Source organism: Electrona antarctica (assembly GCF_951216825.1).
Source record: "Electrona antarctica genome assembly, chromosome: 2".
NCBI lineage: Eukaryota > Metazoa > Chordata > Actinopteri > Myctophiformes > Myctophidae > Electrona > Electrona antarctica.
Genome location: NC_136807.1, coordinates 25,693,751 through 25,717,462, shown reverse-complemented (window position 1 = coordinate 25,717,462; position 23,712 = coordinate 25,693,751). Strand labels below are relative to the sequence as shown.

At 42.1% G+C, this 23,712-nt stretch overlaps 1 protein-coding gene across 1 annotated transcript; it reads right to left on the bottom strand.

Moving 5' to 3' along the window:
• Positions 1-20,035: 20,035 nt before the first annotated feature.
• On the bottom strand, positions 20,036-23,338 carry LOC306942933 (angiotensin-converting enzyme-like; the record flags this gene model as incomplete). Its single annotated transcript, XM_079529121.1, has 4 exons — positions 20,036-20,646; positions 22,261-22,383; positions 22,973-23,071; positions 23,220-23,338. The coding sequence occupies 4 exons, from the start codon at positions 23,336-23,338 to the stop codon at positions 20,442-20,444; spliced, it is 546 nt and encodes a 181-aa protein (XP_079385247.1). The 3' UTR covers positions 20,036-20,441.
• Positions 23,339-23,712: the final 374 nt, after the last annotated feature.

The following is a 23,712-nucleotide window of genomic DNA, read 5'->3' as shown; positions in this document are numbered from 1 at the left end:
GGCTCAGAGGCAGTGCAGGGAGAAACACACAGACCTGGCCAGTGTGAGGAACCAGACTGAGCTCCAGGAGATCATGAAGATAATGATCCATGGTGGTCTCTATTGGATCGGCCTGTACCGACACGCCTGGAAGTGGTCCGATGGGAGCAGCTCCTCATTCAGGCACTGGGTGGAAGGGGAACCAAATGGTGGTCTAAAAGAGACATGTGCTGCCCTGGTGACTTCCAGAGGGTCCAAATGGGTAGACCTGGATTGTAACCATGAAGCTTCCTTCATCTGCTCCGGTTCTAGTGGTACTGGTAAGTGATATGTAACTGATAACTCACAGATATTTTGGCTATGCAGTTTAAAGCTGGCCCAAGGGGGCCCTGAATGAAAATCCTACTGGACTGTATATGGATAATGGAGGAGCGATCTGGTTCAGTCAAAAACTACCCCCAATACCCAGTCAGCAAGATTTGGCACCATTAGAAATAAAATTAGATTTATATAATAATGTAATAATTCAATCTGAAGGTAGATTGGTTCTGTGTAGGGATGGATTACAAACTCGATAACAAATGTATTGAGACCCTGTAGGCATATCAATAAGCTTTGGGCTTGTCAAGCCAACTATCATCTTTCATAATTCTGCGGCCATGAGTGGCCTCCCCATGGCTCACAGATATTTTCTAAATGTTTGCCTCATGTCTGCTAAAAAGTGTATGTTACTGCTATGGAAAGGGAAAGAAGGTCCCTCCCAGTGTCAAAATGTGGCTAGCTGACCTGGTGAATACTTTAGAGGTGGAGAGGATACTATACTTGAAACTAGACCAAACGGATACATTTGATTTGATATGGCAACCCTTCATCCAACATCTGGGATAAATCGCCAACTACAACTGCTGCTAAACGATGACCAATATACTCTGTAGTCGCTGCCCCATTCTGGATCTCAGGGTTTAGTTTTTTTGTTTTTTTGCATGCGTCACAGAAGTATAGGCCAATCAGAGGCAGGTGTGAGCGGGTATTTACACAACCCTTTCGGTATCTTGAATGAATCTCCATCTGTTCTGGAGGTGTGAACTGAAAACCTCCTGCCTGGGGTGATAAGGGTGAAATTATGTCAGGAATGGTATAACGTTGCCTAATTTCATATTTAGAAAATGTTTCAGATGAAAAAACGGGATCATTTGGCTTGAATATTCAGTAAAAGTCATGGAAGGAGAACCTTCTGAGAGCTTCATGAGCAAAGATAATTGACTTAAAAATGTGTCAGGCTGACCGCTTAGACACGCAAGTGTTGTTAACCCCTAACTGATCCCCCCTCTGCACTCCTCTGTGGGCAGCACTCCTAAACTGAATCTATGTGGTAAATATTGGACGTCCTAACTGAGTACAGAGACTTTGAGTAAAGTCTCGTAAAGTCTTTTGACTCGTGAGCCTGCAGCACTTTGAATGTTTTGTATGAAAGTGCAGGCTGTCAAACAAATAACTAAGTATGAAAAGTGTTACCCAAATTAATTCAGGACACTAAAGTGTAATGCTATAGTCCTGTCTACAGTGCAGAGGGGTAGAATGAAGACACAAGCTCTGTTGTGTATTGTGACCATAACAGGTAAGTTCTGCTTGTATTGTCTTATTTATGACTGTTAATATGACTGTTAATGTGACTGATATTTCGATACTTGAATATGACTGTCTGCTTGGTGGTTTCAAACTGCAAATTGTTCTGTTCTATCATACGAACCAAACCATATCTCTGCTGTCCTGGTGTTAGTGTTGGTGTTGTTACCCTTGTGTGACCTCACTGAATTCAAAAGGACATTTTCAGATGTGCAGACAATAGGGGTGCAACAGTTAATCAAACCAATTGATTTATATACAAAAATCATTTAGAATTATATTGTGTCAATTCCCTGATATCAAAATATTTTGGTGAATTGACAAAGTAATACATAGAATAGTTGTTAATAAAACACTGGAAATCTTAGGTAGGTTGGCAATATTGTGTCTTTATTAAATGTTAATGTTCAGAATCGGTAACGTGGTATTGATTAGGGATGGAGCTCGATACTCTTTAACAATCTATTGAGACACAATATCAATAATATATATATCATTTAAAAGAATGTATACATCAAAAATAATAGATAAGTATAAAACTTTAACAATATAGTTTGCCATCTTTATATCATAACTTATTTAGTATATACTCATGATATAGTAATGCTAAAACTGTAGAATAACCTTTATTTACATTGTGAATTCTTTGTGATCAAATTTGTGTTCTCTTCTCTTTCTTCTTTTTTCTTTCTTTCTTTTTTTCCTGTATTTTGTTTGTTTGTATTTTGTTTGTATTTTCTTTTTTCCTCTGTTTGTTTTCCCCTGTTTGTTTTCTGCACCCCCCCCCCCCCTTGTGTGTTAGATGTATTGTATATATTATTATTTCTGTTGGTGTAAATAGGATAGGCAAAATAAGCCACTGGCTTCAGCCTATACCTTTTTGGTCTAAATACTAATTTATAATGAAATGTAATCAATGTATTCAATGTTCAATTCTTTGACCAAAATAAACTAAACTGAACTGAACTGAACATCATCTCCTGGCCAATCACAATTTGCGTCCTCACTTTTCCATCTTCACTTTTCTGTCCTCATTCTTATACTCAATACATACTTTGCTCAGCCAATCAAATCATCCCTATAGGGTACACACAAACAGACAAAGCTGGGCATAGGACAATAACATGTATATTGTATTGTATGTGTTCTGTCCTGCAGGGCTGTGGACCCTGTCCTCATGTCTCACTCATCAGTACCATTTTGTAAATGACCAAATGACCTGGGCAGATGCTCAGCAGTACTGCAGGGACAAGTTCACAGACCTGGCTACTATACACACCCTGGAGGATGTCAACACACTTAAGCGTATGGTGGTGGAACCCCTGAATAATAAAGTAAATACCTTTTACTCGTTTATGGCTTTCTTGCACCAGTCCTGCTTTTGAATCGTGCGTGCGCGCGCGTGTGTGTGTGTGTGTGTGTGTGTGTGTGTGTGTGTGTGTGTGTGTGTGTGTGTGTGTGCGTGCATGCGTGCTTTCGTGCGTGCATGCGTGTGTGAGCCGGTGGAAATTTAGATGTGTTGTGTTTTGCTTTATTATGTAATTTTGTGTTTGCTGTGTTCTATATTTTGCATGCTTTAGAATAAGATTATTGTCGCGTGGTTTTACTTTATTGTTTGCTTGATATTTCTTGTGTTGAGTTTCACTGTTGCATGATTTGGTATAACCATATTTTCTTTCCACTGACTGGCTAAATATCCCACTGAGCAATGAGGACCTGCAGCTGATGACTTGCACCTGGGTGTGGGTGTGTCTACTAACGAGGAGGCCTATATAACAGACTTGGAGTGTTTGGGAGGTGAGAAGCAGGGAAGAGGGCTGCAGAACCCGAAGGAAGGTTGAAGGAGGGTGTGAAGAGGGCAGTGACCATGGCTGGGGGCCAAGATGCAGCCGGGGGCCAGTGGTAGCCATGATGTCGACACGAGAAGGGGCTGTAAGTGCCACGACCACGACCCCTGTGGGGGGCCAGTGGTAGCCATGTCCCTCGACTCTATAAGCGCCACGACCACGACCTCCAGAGTTGCGCCCCTTGCCGTGGGGGGGGGGCTGCCAGATGTGAGAGGAGTTCAGCCAGGTGAACTTGGCCTAGGAACGGAGGAGATGGTAGAGAGGCTGCAACACTACATGCCATCATCAGAAGGGCCCAGGGTAAAACCTGGGCTGTCTGTAAGTACCTGCTCTGTAGTGTTGCCAACATGGGACCTATCTGTGGAACCATCACTAGAGTAAATTATTGTGGAACGGATGAACTGGTTGCTGCCCTTGTGTGTTACAGTGTCGACGGAAGGAAGTAGAAGCCTGATGCACACCGAATAATCCCCCCTGCTACTTTGCACATGTGACAGTGAAATGATGTTTTAACAGTTATTGATTGCTTTGTTTTATTTTGGTTAATAGTTTTGTTTTAGGATTTTATTAGGGCTTTAGAGTTTGGTCACTAATGTATTTTATGACGGCTTATAGATGCCCCTTGTATTTTAGTGTAATAAAAGTATTTGTTTGTTCATTCAAATCGGCCTCTGTTTTAAGTTTGCCTTTTAATTTAAAGTTGTCCACGAACCTGTGTTGCCTTGTTTTTATATTTGTATTTTAATAGAGGACCAGACCTCTCACAAAGGTGGCGTAGTCGTTGGGTATTTTAAAGCTAAGCACCTTGCACTTTATTACTTGTATTTTATTGGTAATTGTATAAATATATTTTTAGTGCATTGGTGTTTTTAGCTGGTGCCACAAATTGGCGTAGTCGGCAGGACCAGATAAAGAGCAATTAGGAAAACGGGAAAGACTGAATTAGATATAGATATTATTTGTTTTGTTTTGGGTTTGTTTATTTTTCTTTAATCATGATGATGATGCCTGTATATCCGGGTGCCCCTTGGCTGCCTCAATTTAAAGGACCAGATGGTGATATAAAGTATTCAATGGAAGGAACAAATGCAAGGGTTGCTGGGTTCCCAAGACCTAACTGATGAAAAAAAGGTAGCCATTTTGTTTAGTACCCTTGTGTGGTGGGTGCTAGCAGGTGCGCTATAGTGGATTGGGAGGACTGGAGTCAGGGTTGCAGGGACTGCCAACCATTCAGTGTGGGGGGATGTAAGCCGGTGGAAATGTATAGATGTGTTTGGTTTATTGTAATTTTTGTGCTTTTGCTGTGTTAATACTTTGCATGTTTGTTTGAAATGTTTTTCTTTAAGTTGCTGTGAGTTGATTAGAGTGAGATTATTGTCCAGTGATTTTGCTTTAGTGTTTTGCTTATTTGTGTTTGAGTGTTGCATGATTTTGTAAACCTTATTTTTTTCCACTGACTGGCACAACCTAAACTGAGCTAATGACCTGCACCTGGGTTGGGTGTGGCCCACCAATCAGTAGCCCTATATAGCAGAGACAGTGTGTTTGGAGGACAGAGTTTTTCAGAAGAGGAGAAGGAAGGAGAAGGTTCTGTGGAGAACCAAGGGGCAGCTACCACGGCTGGGGGCCAGGATGCAGCCGGGGGCCAGTGGTAGCCATGTAGTCGACACTAGATGGGCTGTAAGCGCCACGACCACGACCCCCATGGGGGGCCAGTGGTAGCCATGTCCTCGACGCTTTAAGTGCCACGACCACGACCCCCAGAGTGTGCGCCCTTGCCGTGGGGGGGCTGCCCAGAGATGAAACGCCGACAGAGAGAGAGACGACACGGAAAGCAGTGGAGAGGGTTCGAGAGGAGAGCTGGATGTGCACATAGAGAACGAGATGAACTGACGGAATGCAGGGGATGTGATTATAGGGAAGGCACTACGCACTTTAAGTAAGACGCTGGAGAGAGGATCTGTTGTGAGGAGCCAGGAGTGATTGTTCCAGTCCGACCAGAGGCGAGGCGGCGTTGCGACGGAGAGGGTTTAATACTGCAAGCCAGAGACAGATCGGCCCAGGTGAAATAAGCCTGGGGCGCCTGTAAGTACCCGACCACAGTATTATTACCCACGTGAACCTTGCTGTCGAGCTGTGAATGTAGAGTGCCCCGGACCAGATGAACTGGCGTCTATTTTATTGTGTTTCAGTGACTACAAGGCGTAGAAGAGTACCCCCTTCCCTGACTGCCTGCACAACCTCCCCTTGCTACTTTGCACATCGTTCTTTTGCACATGGTTCTCCAGACCTTTTTAATTGTTTGTTTTGTTAGGGTTTTAGGTTTAAGGTGTTTTTAATCATTGTATTTTGTATTGGCCATTTTTAGCGTGCCCCCTGTATAAGGCAAATAAAACTATTGTTGTAATCCCCCACCTTATCCTGTTTCAGTCTTTTTATGGTTTTCCTTAATTTATTGCTCTTTTTAAACTGGTTTTAATATCGAACCTGAGTGTCCTTTTATTGTTTAGAGTTAGAGTTCCCTTGACTCTTTTAATCCAAGGGTGGCGTAGTTGGCTATATGGTTTTAAATGAGTCTCACAGTACAATGCACCCCGCACTTTAATTAGTGCACTTTAAATACACTGTTTCTCAAAGTTCTTGTGACATAAACGGCCACACGTCACAAATGTGAAACTCAACACAAGAAATATCAAGCAAACAATAAAGTAAAACCACGCGACAATAATCTTATTCTAAAGCATGCAAAATATAGAACACAGCAAACACAAAATTACATAATAAAGCAAAACACATCTAAATTTCCACCGGCTCACATCTCCCCACACTGAAAGGTTGTCAGTCCCTGCAACCCAAACAAAATGTCTACCTTTCACATCACATCATTTTTTTTTAAAAACCCTGTTAAAAGTTTTGCCTTTTAAAAGTTGTCCTGCCGACAACAGCCAATTTGTGGCACCAGCTAAAAACACCAATGCACTAAAAATATATTTATACAATTACCAATAAAATACAAGTAATAAAGTGCAAGGTGCTTAGCTTTAAAATATCCTGCCGACTACGCCAATTTGTGACGTGTGGCCGTTTATGTCACAAGAACTTTGAGAAACAGTGTATTTAAAGTGCACTAATTAAAGTGCGGGGTGCATTGTACTGTGAGACTCATTTAAAACCATATAGCCAACTACGCCACCCTTGGATTAAAAGAGTCAAGGGAACTCTAACTCTAAACAATAAAAGGACACTCAGGTTCGATATTAAAACCAGTTTAAAAAGAGCAATAAATTAAGGAAAACCATAAAAAGACTGAAACAGGATAAGGTGGGGGATTACAACAATAGTTTTATTTGCCTTATACAGGGGGCACGCTAAAAATGGCCAATACAAAATACAATGATTAAAAACACCTTAAACCTAAAACCCTAACAAAACAAACAATTAAAAAGGTCTGGAGAACCATGTGCAAAAGAACGATGTGCAAAGTAGCAAGGGGAGGTTGTGCAGGCAGTCAGGGAAGGGGGTACTCTTCTACGCCTTGTAGTCACTGAAACACAATAAAATAGACGCCAGTTCATCTGGTCCGGGGCACTCTACATTCACAGCTCGACAGCAAGGTTCACGTGGGTAATAATACTGTGGTCGGGTACTTACAGGCGCCCCAGGCTTATTTCACCTGGGCCGATCTGTCTCTGGCTTGCAGTATTAAACCCTCTCCGTCGCAACGCCGCCTCGCCTCTGGTCGGACTGGAACAATCACTCCTGGCTCCTCACAACAGATCCTCTCTCCAGCGTCTTACTTAAAGTGCGTAGTGCCTTCCCTATAATCACATCCCCTGCATTCCGTCAGTTCATCTCGTTCTCTATGTGCACATCCAGCTCTCCTCTCGAACCCTCTCCACTGCTTTCCGTGTCGTCTCTCTCTCTGTCGGCGTTTCATCTCTGGGCAGCCCCCCCACGGCAAGGGCGCACACTCTGGGGGTCGTGGTCGTGGCACTTAAAGCGTCGAGGACATGGCTACCACTGGCCCCCCATGGGGGTCGTGGTCGTGGCGCTTACAGCCCATCTAGTGTCGACTACATGGCTACCACTGGCCCCCGGCTGCATCCTGGCCCCCAGCCGTGGTAGCTGCCCCTTGGTTCTCCACAGAACCTTCTCCTTCCTTCTCCTCTTCTGAAAAACTCTGTCCTCCAAACACACTGTCTCTGCTATATAGGGCTACTGATTGGTGGGCCACACCCAACCCAGGTGCAGGTCATTAGCTCAGTTTAGGTTGTGCCAGTCAGTGGAAAAAAATAAGGTTTACAAAATCATGCAACACTCAAACACAAATAAGCAAAACACTAAAGCAAAATCACTGGACAATAATCTCACTCTAATCAACTCACAGCAACTTAAAGAAAAACATTTCAAACAAACATGCAAAGTATTAACACAGCAAAAGCACAAAAATTACAATAAACCAAACACATCTATACATTTCCACCGGCTTACACGTGCGCGCGACGCACGTCCCAATCAGGAGGTTCACACGGCCACGGCAGCCAACACTGCCACCCCAGGTCACTCAGCGCTACTAAAGCTTTCCGTATACTCAAACGGATGGACATACATAGATATATAGGGACGGACGGACGGACAGACAGACAGACAGACACATACAGTCGTAGTTTGAGTGGTTAGGCACTACTCAAAAAAGCTCTTTTTAATGTTTTCCCAGCAAGCACGGTCAGGACCAGGACGAATTAGTCGCGTCTCTATTGGGGCCCAGATTCCCCAGAATATCACCTGATTTGAACATAAATTCTGCCCACTAAGGCAGACGTCCCTGGATGAATCAGAGAGAGTCCGATCAAGGCCAGATCCTATCATATCATAACTAGTCAGATCTGGCCCAGAATAAGGTACTCATGGTGAAGACCTCCTGGAAATGACGTAAAGATCATATGGGCTGGTATCGGGCCTAGTCTTAAACGTCTTGAACGTCACCGGAGGACGTCATCATAATGTCATCATGACGTCATTTGGCTTGCTGGGTTGTTTCTTTCCAACAGGATTGGCCTTTGGGGTCATTTTAACGTCTAACTGGGGCGTAGTTTGTAGTAACTTTTTCCGACACACCTTCTTCCTATACCCAATTGTAATTGTAACTTCAAACTCCATTTCAATAAAGGAGAGATCAACTAAAACTATCTGTTAACATTTAATTAGGATGAGCTTCTATTTTTTTATTATATATAGGCTAGGCATACCTCCCCCTTGAAATATTCAAATCAAGTACTTGAATAAAATTAACTTTGTTTGCTTTTTAGGCTTTGTAAACAAACATTTCCCTGGCAGTTGATTGGCAAATAATATAAAGCATAATTATGAAATATACAAAGAAAGACTGTGTACAATGACAGTGCTAATAATAATGCACCGTGGCCAAAAGTGAATATCCTTATAAAGCTCTATATTCTGATGACTTTTGCTATAGAGTGTTTGTTCACTAACAGGGTTCCCGCTGTCTCTGCAGTTCTTTAATAAACATACAATACATTTTAAGATGGGTTGCCATGCAGTTTCCTCACTTATAATTTCAATTGCTTATCCTGTATCCTGTAGGAGTATAGGTCTCTCCTAATTGGATGAAATTGGTATCCCTCACAACTTAATTTTTTTTTAGGGTACTAAAGACAGAGAGAGAGAGGTAGGCCCTTGGCCTTGTTACTTACTTGTTACTTACTGGCCTTGTTACTTACTGAACAGACTTCAATAGCAACGATTATTATAGGAACTAGAAGTTTTGACAGCTGCTTAACGCCAGGGCTCCACCGGACGCGTCAGCGTCGCGTCAGCGTTGCGTCTCCGTCACCGTCAGGGAATGTTCCCTTTTTAATCAATGAAGGGTGGCTCCACTGCCCGCGTTGCGTTGCGTTGACGGAGACGCGACGCGTTTATTAAAATTAAACCGGTGCGTTTTTTGACGCACGCGACGGAGACGCAACGCGTCCGGTGGAGCCCTGGCGTTAGCTGTGTTCACCAAGCGCAGTTGTGTGGCGTTTGCCGTGCGATAGGCGAGAGATGTGTTTTTCGGGTTGTTGCTGGCGGTGGCCGTCATGGGTCCTTATTAGTGTATAGTGTAGTCAACACGACGTGGTATCGATGGTGAGGTGGATTGTTCGCCTGTGTCCGGCACAGCAGCCAGAGGGGGAGGGGGCTGAGTTTAGCCTGATTATCAGACTGTAGCTTTCTTAGTCCACTCAGAGAGTGGGCGGGGTCTTTGGGCTGGATCCAGGCTAGGCTGAGTTAGGATGAGCTGATGTGGAGCAGAGGCAGCGAGGTTGGACAATGGACATTGAGGGGTAGAAAATCATCCCGGTCGCGTGGTTCATGTAACGCGTGTGTCACTGTGAAGGCCGTAGACTACAATGCGCCATTGGACTGGCCCCATGAAGTGAACGGAGTTGGCGTAACTCGGCAAAGTGGTGACGATTTTGACGTAGGCTGGTGGTCTTGCGCAAGAATGTGTTTTTTCATATAACTGGGTATTGTACTGTACATGGACTTTGCATGGATGCAAAGTAGTGGTTGATGTCTGGACAGGTATGTTGTTGGTGTTGTGCATGGTGAGATGTACTGCAAACGGTGTGGTTTGGTAGGAGAAGGCGGACAAAGGATGGGGTGTTGCGCTGGCTATTAGTGTGGCAGGATAAAAGAGCTTAACACATATTTTAACAATTAATTCATATATATTAAATAAAAACAGCCCATTTACAACATCACAATGAATCCAAAGTTCCAAGGATGGCTATATGGGTGATTTCAAAGAAGAAATGACCACATCACATGCTAGGCAAATGTATTTGCTGTGTGATGTGGAAAGCACTTTGAATTGGTACCTTAAAGGGACACTTCACCCTTTTTGCAAAAAAAGAATATGTTAATGACGTTTGGAAGATGTAGACATCTGGGTCTTTATGTGTGTAATATATGGTTTTAGATATTTTAGCAGTGAGCCAAGTGTCTCTGATGTCATCGACACTGGGACCAAGAGGAGAATTAGCAAGAGAGGCCAACTTTGCTTACTTCCTGTATCTGCGTGAGGTGGGCAGTAACATTATTAGGAGACAGGAAGAATGTTGGAGTCTATTCATTTCCAATGGGAGAGTGAACGTGAACACAGCTTCTGAACCATTCCTTAACTCCATGGTCACTGAACTAAATACTGGACCAAATCATCACAAGGCACACAATATTTACAAGATATTCATAGTAAAATGGCTTCTTTTAGCGAGACAAACCAGGAGAAAATCTACTTTGTTAATGACATTTCTTTATCCGAGCAACAAACTCTCGCGAGATTTGAGATGAGTCCGGAAGCCTCTCTCTGTCCATCTGCAATTTCACGGACAACACATAGGGGGCTCTGACCCCATATTTAAGATGATAATATGTGAATATTATAATGTGAAATGAATGGACATATTTAAAACGATTAGAAATGATCCTTATGTGCCCAAATTAGAGCTGGCATACTTGGTCTGCATATTGAGACAGGCAGATATGTAGGCACGGTTGAGGAGGATAGATTATGTAGTCTGTGTGATCTAAAGGAATTTTTTATTGTCCATTCTACAACTCTATTAGGGAGAGACTTTTTAATGAGATAGATCCAAATCATGAATTTATATGGTTGGAGGACTTCGAGAAACTAAAACGACTATTTCAAAAGTACACCTTGTCAGTTGTTTTCAATGTACTTTGTTAAATGACTTGTCAGTGTCTTCTTCTTCTATCGGGTTTCATGGCTGTCGGCAAACCTAAATGGTGCATTACCGCCACCTACTAGACTGAGTGTGGAAACAGTGTTGTTGTCAGGGGGGGAGGGGGGAGGTCGGGGAGAAGCAAACCACGCCTACTATATTTAGGAGACCATTTGTAGGCTTTGTGTACCATTTCGCCTCTAGTGGCTCCAATGAAGTTGGCCCATCTTCATACATAAACCATCTTTGACTGGGATCACTTCCTTCCTGGACTACAATTCCCATAATGCTTAAGTGAGCCCAGTGTCGATGCCATCAGAGACACTGGGCTCACTGCTAAAATCTAAAATATCTAAAACCATATATTACGCACATAAAGACCCCCAGGAAAGTGTTCTAAATCTTCTGAACGTCATTAACATATATTTTTTTGCAAAAAGGGTGAAGTTTCCCTTTAAATGATCTTTGGTGTCATTTTTTTTTGTCAAATAGGTTTTTATTGAGAACAGATTATAAATTGTTACACAAACATTATGATATGAAATACATTTTTCTTTTATAGAAAACAAAAAAAAGGAATGAAAAATACAAAGACAAAAAGAGAAAGAAAACCCTCAACCCTCCCACCCATACTGCTCAGTGACACAGCATACTATAGAATACAATAGTAAGATGATGAAATGCTCATGGAAAACATCTGAAAAGAAAATGGCGTACAGTCAACCATATCAGTGGTGTCCTGTCTATTCATTGTTTCTACTCAAGTAATGGACAAGGGGCAGCCAAACCTTATCAAATTGTCTCTCCCTGTTTCTCAGGAAATACCTTATTCTCTCAAGATGAAGTGTACTAGTCATTTCATTTAGCTAATGCTTTGGTGTCATTTATTTTAAGGTCTGGATAGGCCTGTATAACAATGTCAACGATTGGAGATGGTCACTGGCAGACGAACGCTTCTACAAAGATTCAGAGGAACACAAGTTCAGGAAATGGGCTCCTGGTGAACGAAACGGTGAAAATTGCGCCATCATGAAAGGTAATGGTGAATGGAATGATATCAGCTGTGCGTCTCAGCACTGGCCAGTCTGCTTCAACGCCAAAGGTGAGATGTGTTTATTATCTCCACCAGGCCGGAACTGCCTAGGGTGGCGTTTATGTTTTCGCCCTTGTCCGTTCCTGTCTGTATGTGACACCGCAGTTATGATTGTGCCTGCGTGGATTCGTCTATATAGAGCACGCCCATTTTTGCCTGACTCAATTGTCTGCCATTTTTTGTTTTCATCAAAACACTTTTTGTACTGCTGTCTGCTACTACTACTGATTTAGTCCAAACCCATTATCCCTGTTGTCATGTGATCAAGATTATCTGTTTATGCCATTTCAGTTGTCTAATATCTCCCCTGAGAAATAAGGAATTCCCTTTGGCTTAATTAGTGGTTAAGATGTTGGATTTCCAGTTTCCATACGGGAGACCTACATGGGTTCGAATCCCGGGTGCAGACCATTTTGTGTTCATTCTTTATGTATTTATTTATTTATTTTCAGAAGCGATAAGGAAATATATCCTCATTAGAACCTCAATGCCATGGGCCGAGGCTCAGAGGCAGTGCAGGGAGAAACACACAGACCTGGCCAGTGTGAGGAACCAGACTGAGCTCCAGGAGATCATGAAGATAATGATCCATGGTGGTTTCTATTGGATCGGCCTGTACCGAGTCCGACACGCCTGGAAGTGGTCCGATGGGAGCAGCTCCTCATTCAGGCACTGGGTGGAAGGGGAACCAAATGGTGGTCTAAAAGAGACATGTGCTGCCCTGGTGACTTCCAGAGGGTCCAAATGGGTAGACCTGGATTGTAACCATGAAGCTTCCTTCATCTGCTCCGGTGCTAGTGGTACTGGTAAGTGATATGTAACTGATAACTCACAGATATTTTGGCTATGCAGTTTAAAGCTGGCCCAAGGGGGCCCTGAATGAAAATCCTACTGGACTGTATATGGATAATGGAGGAGCGATCTGGTTCAGTCAAAAACTACCCCCAATACCCAGTCAGCAAGATTTGGCACCATTAGAAATAAAATTTGATTTATATAATAATGTAATAATTAAATCTGAAGGTAGATTGGTTCTGTGTAGGGATGGATTACAAACTCGATAACAAATGTATTGAGACCCTGTAGGCATATCAATAAGCTTTGGGCTTGTCAAGCCAACTATCATCTTTCATAATTCTGCGGCCATGAGTGGCCTCCCCATGGCTCACAGATGTTTTCTAAATGTTTGCCTCATGTCTGCTAAAAAGTGTATGTTACTGCTATGGAAAGGGAAAGAAGGTCCCTCCCAGTGTCAAAATGTGGCTGACCTGGTGAATACTTTAGAGGTGGAGAGGATACTATACTTGAAACTAGACCAAACGGATACATTTGATTTGATATGGCAACCCTTCATCCAACATCTGGGATAAATCGCCAACTACAACTGCTGCTAAACGATGACCAATATACTCTGTAGTCGCTGCCCCATTCTGGATCTCAGGGTTTAGTTTTTTTGTTTTTTTGCATGCGTCACAGAAGTATAGGCCAATCAGAGGCAGGTGTGAGCGGGTATTTACGCTACCCTTTCGGTATCTTGAATGAATCTCCATCTGTTCTGGAGGTGTGAACTGAAAACCTCCTGCCTGGGGTGATAAGGGTGAAATTATGTCAGGAATGGTATAATGTTGCCTAATTTCATATTTAGAAAATGTTTCAGATGAAAAAACGGGATCATTTGGCTTGAATATTCAGTAAAAGTCATGGAAGGAGAACCTTCTGAGAGCTCCTAAACTGAACAGACTTTTTTTTGTAAATCTATGTGGTAAATATTGGACGTCCTAACTGAGTACAGAGACTTTGACTTTGAGTAAAGTCTCGTAAAGTCTTTTGACTCGTGAGCCTGCAGCACTTTGAATGTTTTGTATGAAAGTGCAGGCTGTCAAACAAATAACTAAGTATGAAAAGTGTTACCCAAATTAATTCAGGACACTAAAGTGTAATGCTATAGTACTGTCTACAGTGCAGAGGGGTAGAATGAAGACACAAGCTCTGTTGTGTATTGTGACCATAACAGGTAAGTTCTGCTTGTATTGTCTTATTTATGACTGTTAATATGACTGTTAATGTGACTGATATTTCGATACTTGAATATGACTGTCTGCTTGGTGGTTTCAAACTGCAAATTGTTCTGTTCTATCATACGAACCAAACCATATCTCTGCTGTCCTGGTGTTAGTGTTGGTGTTGTTACCCTTGTCTGTGTGACCTCACTGAATTCAAAAGGACATTTTCAGATGTGCAGACAATAGGGGAGCAACAGTTAATCAAACCAATTGATTTATATACAAAAATCATTTAGAATTATATTGTGTCAATTCCCTGATATCAAAATATTTTGGTGAATTGACAAAGTAATACATAGAATAGTTGTTAATAAAACACTGGAAATCTTAGGTAGGTTGGCAATATTGTGTCTTTATTAAATGTTAATGTTCAGAATCGGTAACGTGGTATTGATTAAGGATGGAGCTCGATACCCTTTAACAATCTATTGAGACACAATATCAATAAGCTTTGGGCTTGTCAAGCCTGTTATAAGCCTGTTCTGTTTGTACCATCGAAACGAGACAAAATACCAAAGCCTTGTGGGCAAGACTGATCAGATCACAAAGAACTTATTTTTACCAAACGATAATACTTTTGAATAAATAATGTTCTGACATAAACTTTGCTTTGCCAGTGAATAATATGAAGATAATATTTGTACCTTTTAAATTGAAGTATCTTTTTTTTAAATATTTTGCTTTTTATTTTGTGATGATGTTTTGAAGTTTACAGTTTTTGTTATTAATGAACTGCAAATCTGAGGAGCCCTGACAAATTAATTTCACCCTTTTTACTGTCAAGTTTTTAAGGTGTGACAGTTTTTCATATTTCTGATGAGAGCATATAGCGGCCCATGACATCATGTTTAAACAATCAAGACCAGAGGCGATCAAGAATTAAATCTAATCACCCACGCTGGCACAATATTGGTCTCTGTCACACATGTGCCTCAGACACGTCAGACATGTGCCTTGTTCACTTAATCACTTCCATCCTATAATATTATACAAAGTTTGTTTTGTTGAAGGTCTGACTGCTGCCAAGCCAACCCTAGAGGGAGACATTCGACTGGTAAATGGAGAGAACACCTGCTCTGGCAGAGTGGAGATCTACTTCCGTGGACAGTGGGGGACAGTGTGTAATGATGACTGGGACATGAATGATGCCCGGGTGGTGTGTAGACAGTTAGGATGTAAGGCGCTGTCATCCAGAGCACATTTTGGACCAGGCAGTGGGAAGATCTGGTTGGACAATGTCGGCTGCACAGGCATCGAATCAGAGCTTGCACGGTGCACACACAATGGGTTGGCAACCCACAATTGTGATCACAGGGAAGATGTTGGTGTTGTCTGTGACTGTATTGAAGGTAAAATTAATACAAAAAGTATCTTGAACCATCTCTCTCTCTCTCTCTCCAGTGCTGGATTACCACCACCTCTGAGGGCCCCATAGCACTGAAGCTCGAAGCACATGCGCGCAAGTGAAACTTTGGCGGTTTTGTAAATCTGTTGGTTTTTTTTAATGCAGTTATTTTGGCCTATTCCCGGCCGCCTACCCCACCCCGGAGAAACAGCCAGGCAGTAACAAACGCATTATTTTTATTTGACCCATATAGTAAGCAAATGGGTGAGAGAATCCGCCAGTGCCAGTATATTTCAGTGTTTTGTGTCTTATTTCCGTCGAGCCACCTGACACGCTATATGCGTGCAGAATGTAAACAAAGCAATGACTGGTGGATGGCAGACACACCAGAATCACCTTTCCACCTGACCTCACACGGCCAATCTCATCACGGCACCCTGATGCTCAAGGGCCCCTGGGAACATGCCCAAAGTGATGGGCACTTTAGGCACGTTCCCAGGGTAGATCCGTCTCTCTCTCTCTCTCTCCCTCCTCTCTCTCTCTCTCTCTCTCTCTCTCTCTCACACACACACACACACACATTTTAGTTCTTTATTTAAATCCGCAAATTACATTACATTTTACAGGGAAACAAATATAACAGGGGTTGACAGTTCATGGACACCTAAGGATACACATGGCACCTTCTTCTCCACACAGACAAGCTGCCTTTAACAGCCAAAACAGAGCAGTATTTGGCAAGTTGTTTGGCTTTGCTCTTCGTCATGCCAGCTATTGTTAGGCCACTGGTGGTCAGTTTATGAACATGGCCCAGACTTCCAAATATCAGTATGGCGAATCTACATCGATACCCAAGGTTTGTTACAGTATGTTCACTGGAATCTCTGGTTGCCATCTCGCGAGGGCACTCATAAAGGGCTCCACAATGGCTCTACAATGGCTTGTCTGCCTGGTTTTAAATTTCACACATGAAACGTGAATGATCACTGATTTGATTGTGCGTGCGTGCGTCGTAGCTAAACAGAGATCAAGTCTGGAGTCACAGAGAAGTATGTTAGAGTGGTGCAGGACATGTATGGAAGTTGTAAGACAGTGGTGAGGTGTGCTATGGGTGTGACAGAGTAGTTCAAGGTGGAAGTGGGTCTACAGGATCAGCACTGAGCCCCTTCTTGTGAATAAACATTATGTGTTATCTTACTCATTTGTAATGTTCCGAATCAGTCTCAGTTCTCAGTCTCAGGTGCGCGCATTTTTTGTGCATTTTCACACGGAAAAGTGGCTTTTACTTTCCCTCTCCACATGCATGAGCAAACTGACACAGGCAATTAACCAGGATAAGGCACAGATACTGTGATACAGCATATTTATTAGGCCTAGTAACAGAAATTTGTTTTGATTATAATTATTGTCCGCGGGGGGGGGGGGGGTGCTCCAGCCCCCCCAGCACCCCTACTTCCCTCAGCCATGCGAGTGAGGGCAAAGCTATTATGAATGTTAACTGGATGTATTGTTAAGTGTTCCTTTATAACAAACAATGTAAGTACCATGAGTCTTGAATGTAAAAAAACAAATCTGGGGGTTCATAAAATATGAACGTTTGTAAATGTTATAGGGTAAACCGACATGTATTAAGGATAGGAGCTTTGAGCTTCAGCCTATGCCTTTTCGATCAACCAACCAGAAATGTTTGATGCAATGTGAAATTGTAACGATTTGTTGTACTGTTGATGATGATCAAACTAAACTAAACTAAACTAAACTGTGGATTAGAATTTATTTTTATCCATCCGTTTTGGCCAAGAGAAAAGATACAAATCACTTTCACTTCATTATACTCTGAAGAATATCGATTACTCTAAATATCTAAATCTATACTGAAACTCCTGATGTTTCTTTTCAAATCTGTAGTGTTGAGAGTGAAACTGACCATAAACTCCTCCCTGGATGTGAACGACCCTGCAGTATCGGACGCCATCTTGGAGCAGGTATAATAAAAATGTATTATTAATTAAAGGAGCACTTCACACATTTAAATTTATGTTCAATAATCGGTCCTCACTAATGTTCATAACAAACCATTTCGGTTTACTCTCACAACACAGTGAGTAGACTGAAATGGTTCCACCGTATAATGAACATTAGTGAAGACCAATTATGTGAAGATCATTTTGAAGATGGATGAAGAGCTCTTTTAATTCATGATTATGTTTATTAAAAGGTCTCGGCTCCGCCTACACTCTGCTTTAGGCAGAGGTGTGGCGTGTCTGACTATGTGGGGACTATTCGGCTGCAGCCATCCATGAGAATCATTCTACTTTGTGTGTCTCAGTTGAAACAGAACATGAAGGACCACCAGGGGGCGCCAGCAGACATCAAAGTGAGGTGGGCGAAGCAGGCTGATGGAAGGATTTTCCACAAGGAAGACAAAAAGAAGAGAGAGAAGAAGAAACGGGAGAGGAAGCCTGTTCTAACAAAGAGGGAGCTTTAATCCACTTATAGGAGCATGTAATCCATTTTCAACCTCTTCTTTGTATAATTGGTTCTCACCAAGCACCTAGAACGGCTGGCCAAAGTTGAAGCTGCCGCTACCCTACTGGCCAAAGCTGGGACTGCAGTACAATAACTATGGTTCACTTCTCACTGATGCTCATTATAAGATGGCACCATTTCTGTCTTACAGCCGGGCTACACTGGGGACGGAATTGGCTCGAGTCCACGGGAGTCTGCAACGGTACGCTGCCATATAATTAAGTGCTCTATTTGTTACACAGCCCTTTGCCTCGCCCCGTGATGTATCTCTGGCACAACCTACAGGGGACAATTCTCGAGCGGGCCAGTCCGTGCGCGTGGTTCGATTTTTCGCGGTTCTAGAGTAATTTGGTCCGGTTTTAGAGCGTTTTTTTAATCATTTAATTAGTGGGAACACCAGTACTGTAACTGAGAATAGTCTGGGTTCAAAGTATGGGTGAAAACAACGTCAGCAATTAGCCCATCCATGGCTTGATAAGAACCTACTGGAAAATACATAGCTCAGCTGTGGGTGCCATCTTACCTGATTCGGTCCGACCATAGCCTCGGAAACCCAGACGTTTTTATTTCGAGGGAGAAATAATAGTCCGACCATAATGTGTGCACAACAGTAGAAACCCAAGAATTGTATTTTCGCCGGCATATTGCTCTCCTCTCTCTTTTTTTCCACCACAACAAACAGAACACACAGCGAGGGTGGGGCAGGTGTGGGGGGCCGACCATTCTCATAGAGTTTAAGCCGGTTGCAGAACTTCAGCAAGCCGGCTCCACTGTGGAGGACTGGGGAGTGCCTGTCTTTTTTACGCTCAGAGGACTGGGGCTGCCTCGTTTGAGGCTTTTTTTTTGGTTCAGTCTCGCAGCCGGCGGCCCATAAGGTCCACGGCCCATATAAGGTCATCAGCCCACGGGGGACTCGACCCCTGTGACCCCCCCCGTCTCCTACGTCCCTGCCTCGCCTTCAGAGGAAAAAACAGTAAATATGTCTAACCAATGCTATGTCTAACCAAAGTATGCCTCCCCTGGAGGAGACAGAAATGGTGCCATCTCATAATGAGCAATAGTGAGGACCAATATGAAAATCGGTTGAAAATGGTTGAAGTGGTCCTTTAAGGATACAGCTTTACGCGGTATTGGCGGCAATTTCATAAATGTTGGGAAACGTAACTTGGATTGATTATTTCTCCCCTTCAATAATACCAATTGGTACCAATTGGACCCATGCAGGTGCCAGTCTCACACCATGTGTCTCAGTGTCTGGCACACACACCAGGTCACTTAAAACGAGAGTGAAATCTGCAGTCACTTAAAACGAGAGTGAAATCTTAGCAACAGAAGCATAATGCATGCAGGATTTTGGCAAAACTTTGGAGGGCGCCACGCTACTCACATGTTTAGCTGTGTTGCTCATTCCACGATTGCATCCTTACAAGTTATAGGATACATCATTATAAAGGTGACTAATCAACGATATCAACAATATAAAATACAATACCAATTGGTACTGGGGAGAGAAATAATCTACCAAATCTACAAAGATGATAGTTGATAGCATCCCACACAGTCGCTGTCGGACAGAAACCTCTTATCTCCATATTTTAACTTGTTGTGTTTTTTCGTTAAATAGTGCCCTACTTGACCATACTACAGAGTCACACAATAGCATCAAACTTAGCAGATCCCCAAGCTCCAAGCACAGCGTGAAGTGTCTTTGCATTGGTTCTGTGATGCTATTATTTTTGTTTTATTTCTGAATTGTTTCCATTAAGATTTAACATAGTATTCGTAGACGTTTTTTTCACCACACATATATCATTCAGTATGCAGAGATCTCACAAGGCAAAGGCGCAAAATAGGGACACATTGAAAACTATAGGGTACATGCAAATTACATTTATAAAATAAAAATATAAGGAAGAGTTCCACATAAACATTTCACATTATACTGCAATAATCACAGATTCCTGTTACAGTACCCTTGTTCATTGCCATTTTACTTGTCTAGTATGTTCAAATTGATGTTTCATGTATGCCTCATTCCTTTAATATCCTGCAAAGTTAGAATAGTTACCCAAATAATAAAAGGTGGAGAGAAACTTCTTTACGAATAATTATTCATATGAACTTTTATTAAACATGTATGATTGACTATGTGTGGCAGTTTATGCATTTGAGCACAACATATTACAAACATGAATGAAGAGAGATGTTTTAAAATCAGCTTTTCACATAGCCCTCAGGGACGGGTGGCACCCAGTTGATGTCGGGCCACCCCAAGGTTTCATTCTCGTTCTGCTGTTGGAGCCATTTGATGATGGGATCAAAGTATCTCATCAGGGCCCCGGCATCCATCTTGTTGGTTCCCAGAGCTGACTGGAGAACTTCAGTCCAGGGTTTGGAAGAACCAGACTTCAGCAACGTCCTGGAAATATTGAAATGATCTCTCTCAAACTAATAGAGTTAATCGCATATAAATACAAATAAATCGATATTCCAGTTCGGTTGGTGGACCGTGTTGCGTCCCTCTGTTTTTGAGTGGTGCAACCACTCCCTTACGGAGCTATGTGTGTGGGTGGCTGGGTGGCTGGGTCTGAACATGAAAACAGCATGGTTGTTTTTCACCACCTGTGCGCAACCTAACGCACACACAAACACACACGCACGTATTAACTGTATATATGATGCTTTCGCCCCCCGGGAACCCCCACACGGAGTTGCACCACTCACTTCACACGGGTGTGATTTTGATATTCTATTCCAGTGGTTCCCAACCTTGTCTGGATCAGGGGCCCACCCATCTGACGACTGAACACAGCAGCCAAGTGCATTTTCCATACATATGTTTTCTCCAAACCTCACGCGAATCGTTATACACATTATTGTCAGTCAAGACGTATCTGTCAGATCTTTTTTATTCCATCCTGATTGGCTAAGATATAGCTTTCTAAAGTTTGCAGGAGTGGCCTGGTTTCACACAACATGGCACAAATCATGAACGCAGTCCCTGCTGTGTTACTTTGCACACACATTCCCTATAGGCCATGGAAGAGCCTACAGCTACACCACACATTTCAAATGGTGGCGCTACAACAGCCCACTTCACGTTTTGGCTTTTAACTCTTGAACTGCAGGACGTACAATCAACATTTTTTCAGTGGATTTCTTGGATCATGATGCAACAACTGGTCTAGAATACATTTTCTTTAAAACATACTTTTTGCTACTACCCCTACAGATTTTCCAATTGCCTATGACTGCCTTCTTAAGTTGCAGGCCCTGGGAGCCCCAAGCGACAGAATGCAGCCTTGTAACTAACTTGTAAGTTTTATTTTTGTAGAAGTTATTGTTTATGCCGTTTGCTTTGATTGAATAGTTGATTGAACACGTATGTTGTAGGCTATTGATATGATTATCGTGTATTAATCTAATTATAGTAAACTAATACTATTACACTAAAAAGGGGAAATAGACCTTTTTATAGTATAATAATGTTTCAAGTTTACACATACAAACAAATTACACAATAATCAACACAAACTTATTTTAGAACACACCCAAATCAAATCATATTATGGCGTGCATGTTCAATCAATTATTCCATCAAAGCAAACGGCATAAACAATATTAGTTTGCCTCTTCTAAAAAAATAAAATGTACAAGTTAGCGTTCTCTTGTATCATATCATACTACTTGTATTATTTCCCACCACGGAGTAACCTCGCATCAGACTATCCAGGCATCCAGCATATCCACCTCGGAGGACACTCAAGACGGGCAGCGTCGGTAGGCCAATCACAGGCAGGCGGGGCGTTACCATGCCTATGCTCGGACACAAACGGAATTCACGCAGCCTAACCTGACTTGTTCTCCAAGGTTGGGAACACACTTTTCTATATTAATGTTAAAATATAATTATAATCATAACATTTTGACAATAATCTTTAGGGGCCCTTTTGAAAAATAGTCATGGCCCGCCCCAGGTAGGAAATGACTGTTCTATGATGAAATAATCAAACTCTATAACTCTATAACTTACTGTAAAATGGCTCCTGCCTCTCTGGAACGGTAGATGTCACATGTGTGCAGGGGACCGACGTGATTGGCTGCCTGGCACAGTTTCTCATGGATTTGGAACTGCAGGATTTGGCTGACAAAATAACTGCAGGGGAAACAGACAGCCGATCGAGTCATCTCAAATATGTTTACTGTATATTTACTGTTTTCATTTATTTTTAATAATTGTTTTGGAGAAGAATGAGGAGGACGACTCTGAAGGAGACTAATTTATTATTAAAAATAAATGAAAACATTAAATGAAAAACCACTGCCCCCTCGCGTATTAGGAGGGCAGTACCAGTCACCAGAAAAAAGGTTGGGTGTTTTCGATGAATTACAGTCTTTATTCAAATAAATAATAACTTGGGTTCAGGCTTTAAAAGGCAAAGTCATAACTTAGGTAGGTTATTATTTCACCCCACCCAAAAGGGGTTTAAGCAAGGGTCCAAGGTTAGGTTACAAGGAAGACAGTCTCTGCTTTCTGGTGGCCTGCAGGTAATTCACTCACTGTCTGCTTTGACACATTGACAATCGATTTCAGTTGTTGTTGTATTGTATTATTCTCAACTAATGGTTGTCCCAAATAAAAAAAAATATTTGTCTTGTAAACTATTCTGCGGTGGTGGCGGACAGAGGCGGATGCTACAGTATGTATGGCTTTTTTGAAAGAATGTTATGTTGTAATTTGTTACCTGATGTATGGCTTGTTTGAAGGAATGTGGAATTTTGCTCCAGGATCAAAGTGCTCCTCTGTGCGCTTGATGGGTGGGCAGATTCCTTGGTACTTTGTCCTTTAAAAGGAATAAGAGAATGACATCGTGGTTTAATTTACCCCTATCTGAAAATGTTTTGTGCCAAGGATCCACACACACACACACACACACACACACACACACACCCCCACACACACACAAACAATACATTTATTTGAAATCCTACCTGAGGTGCCACCATTCAGAATTGTAGCGCTCTGGGGGAGTGTGTCCGCTGAACACACTCCATCTCCATTGGTCGATGAGGTAGCCAAAAGGAAGGAAAGATATTTTGTCCAGAGCCATCTTCAACAGGTAGTTGATGTCACTCTCTGTACAGAAAAGCAATGCTGTGTTTAACCTTCCTATATGCATCAATGGTTAATGTTGAGTGCATTTCTTAGCTTGGTTTTCAATTTATTTGATTTATTATCATATTTATTTATTGCTGTCTTTATGTAGGCCTACTGTAGTTGTTTAGACCACATGTACACATCAAATCCAAAGTAATCCTTCCAAATCCAACCAACTCCTTCATTCTCTAGCTCATGAACTAAGGAATAATATTCCTTATAGTACATACATTATCTAATATCTTCAATATACAATAATCTTTTCAACTTTATATTAATGTCATATTTTTATATATCTTATAAATGTGTCTATACTCATCAGATAAA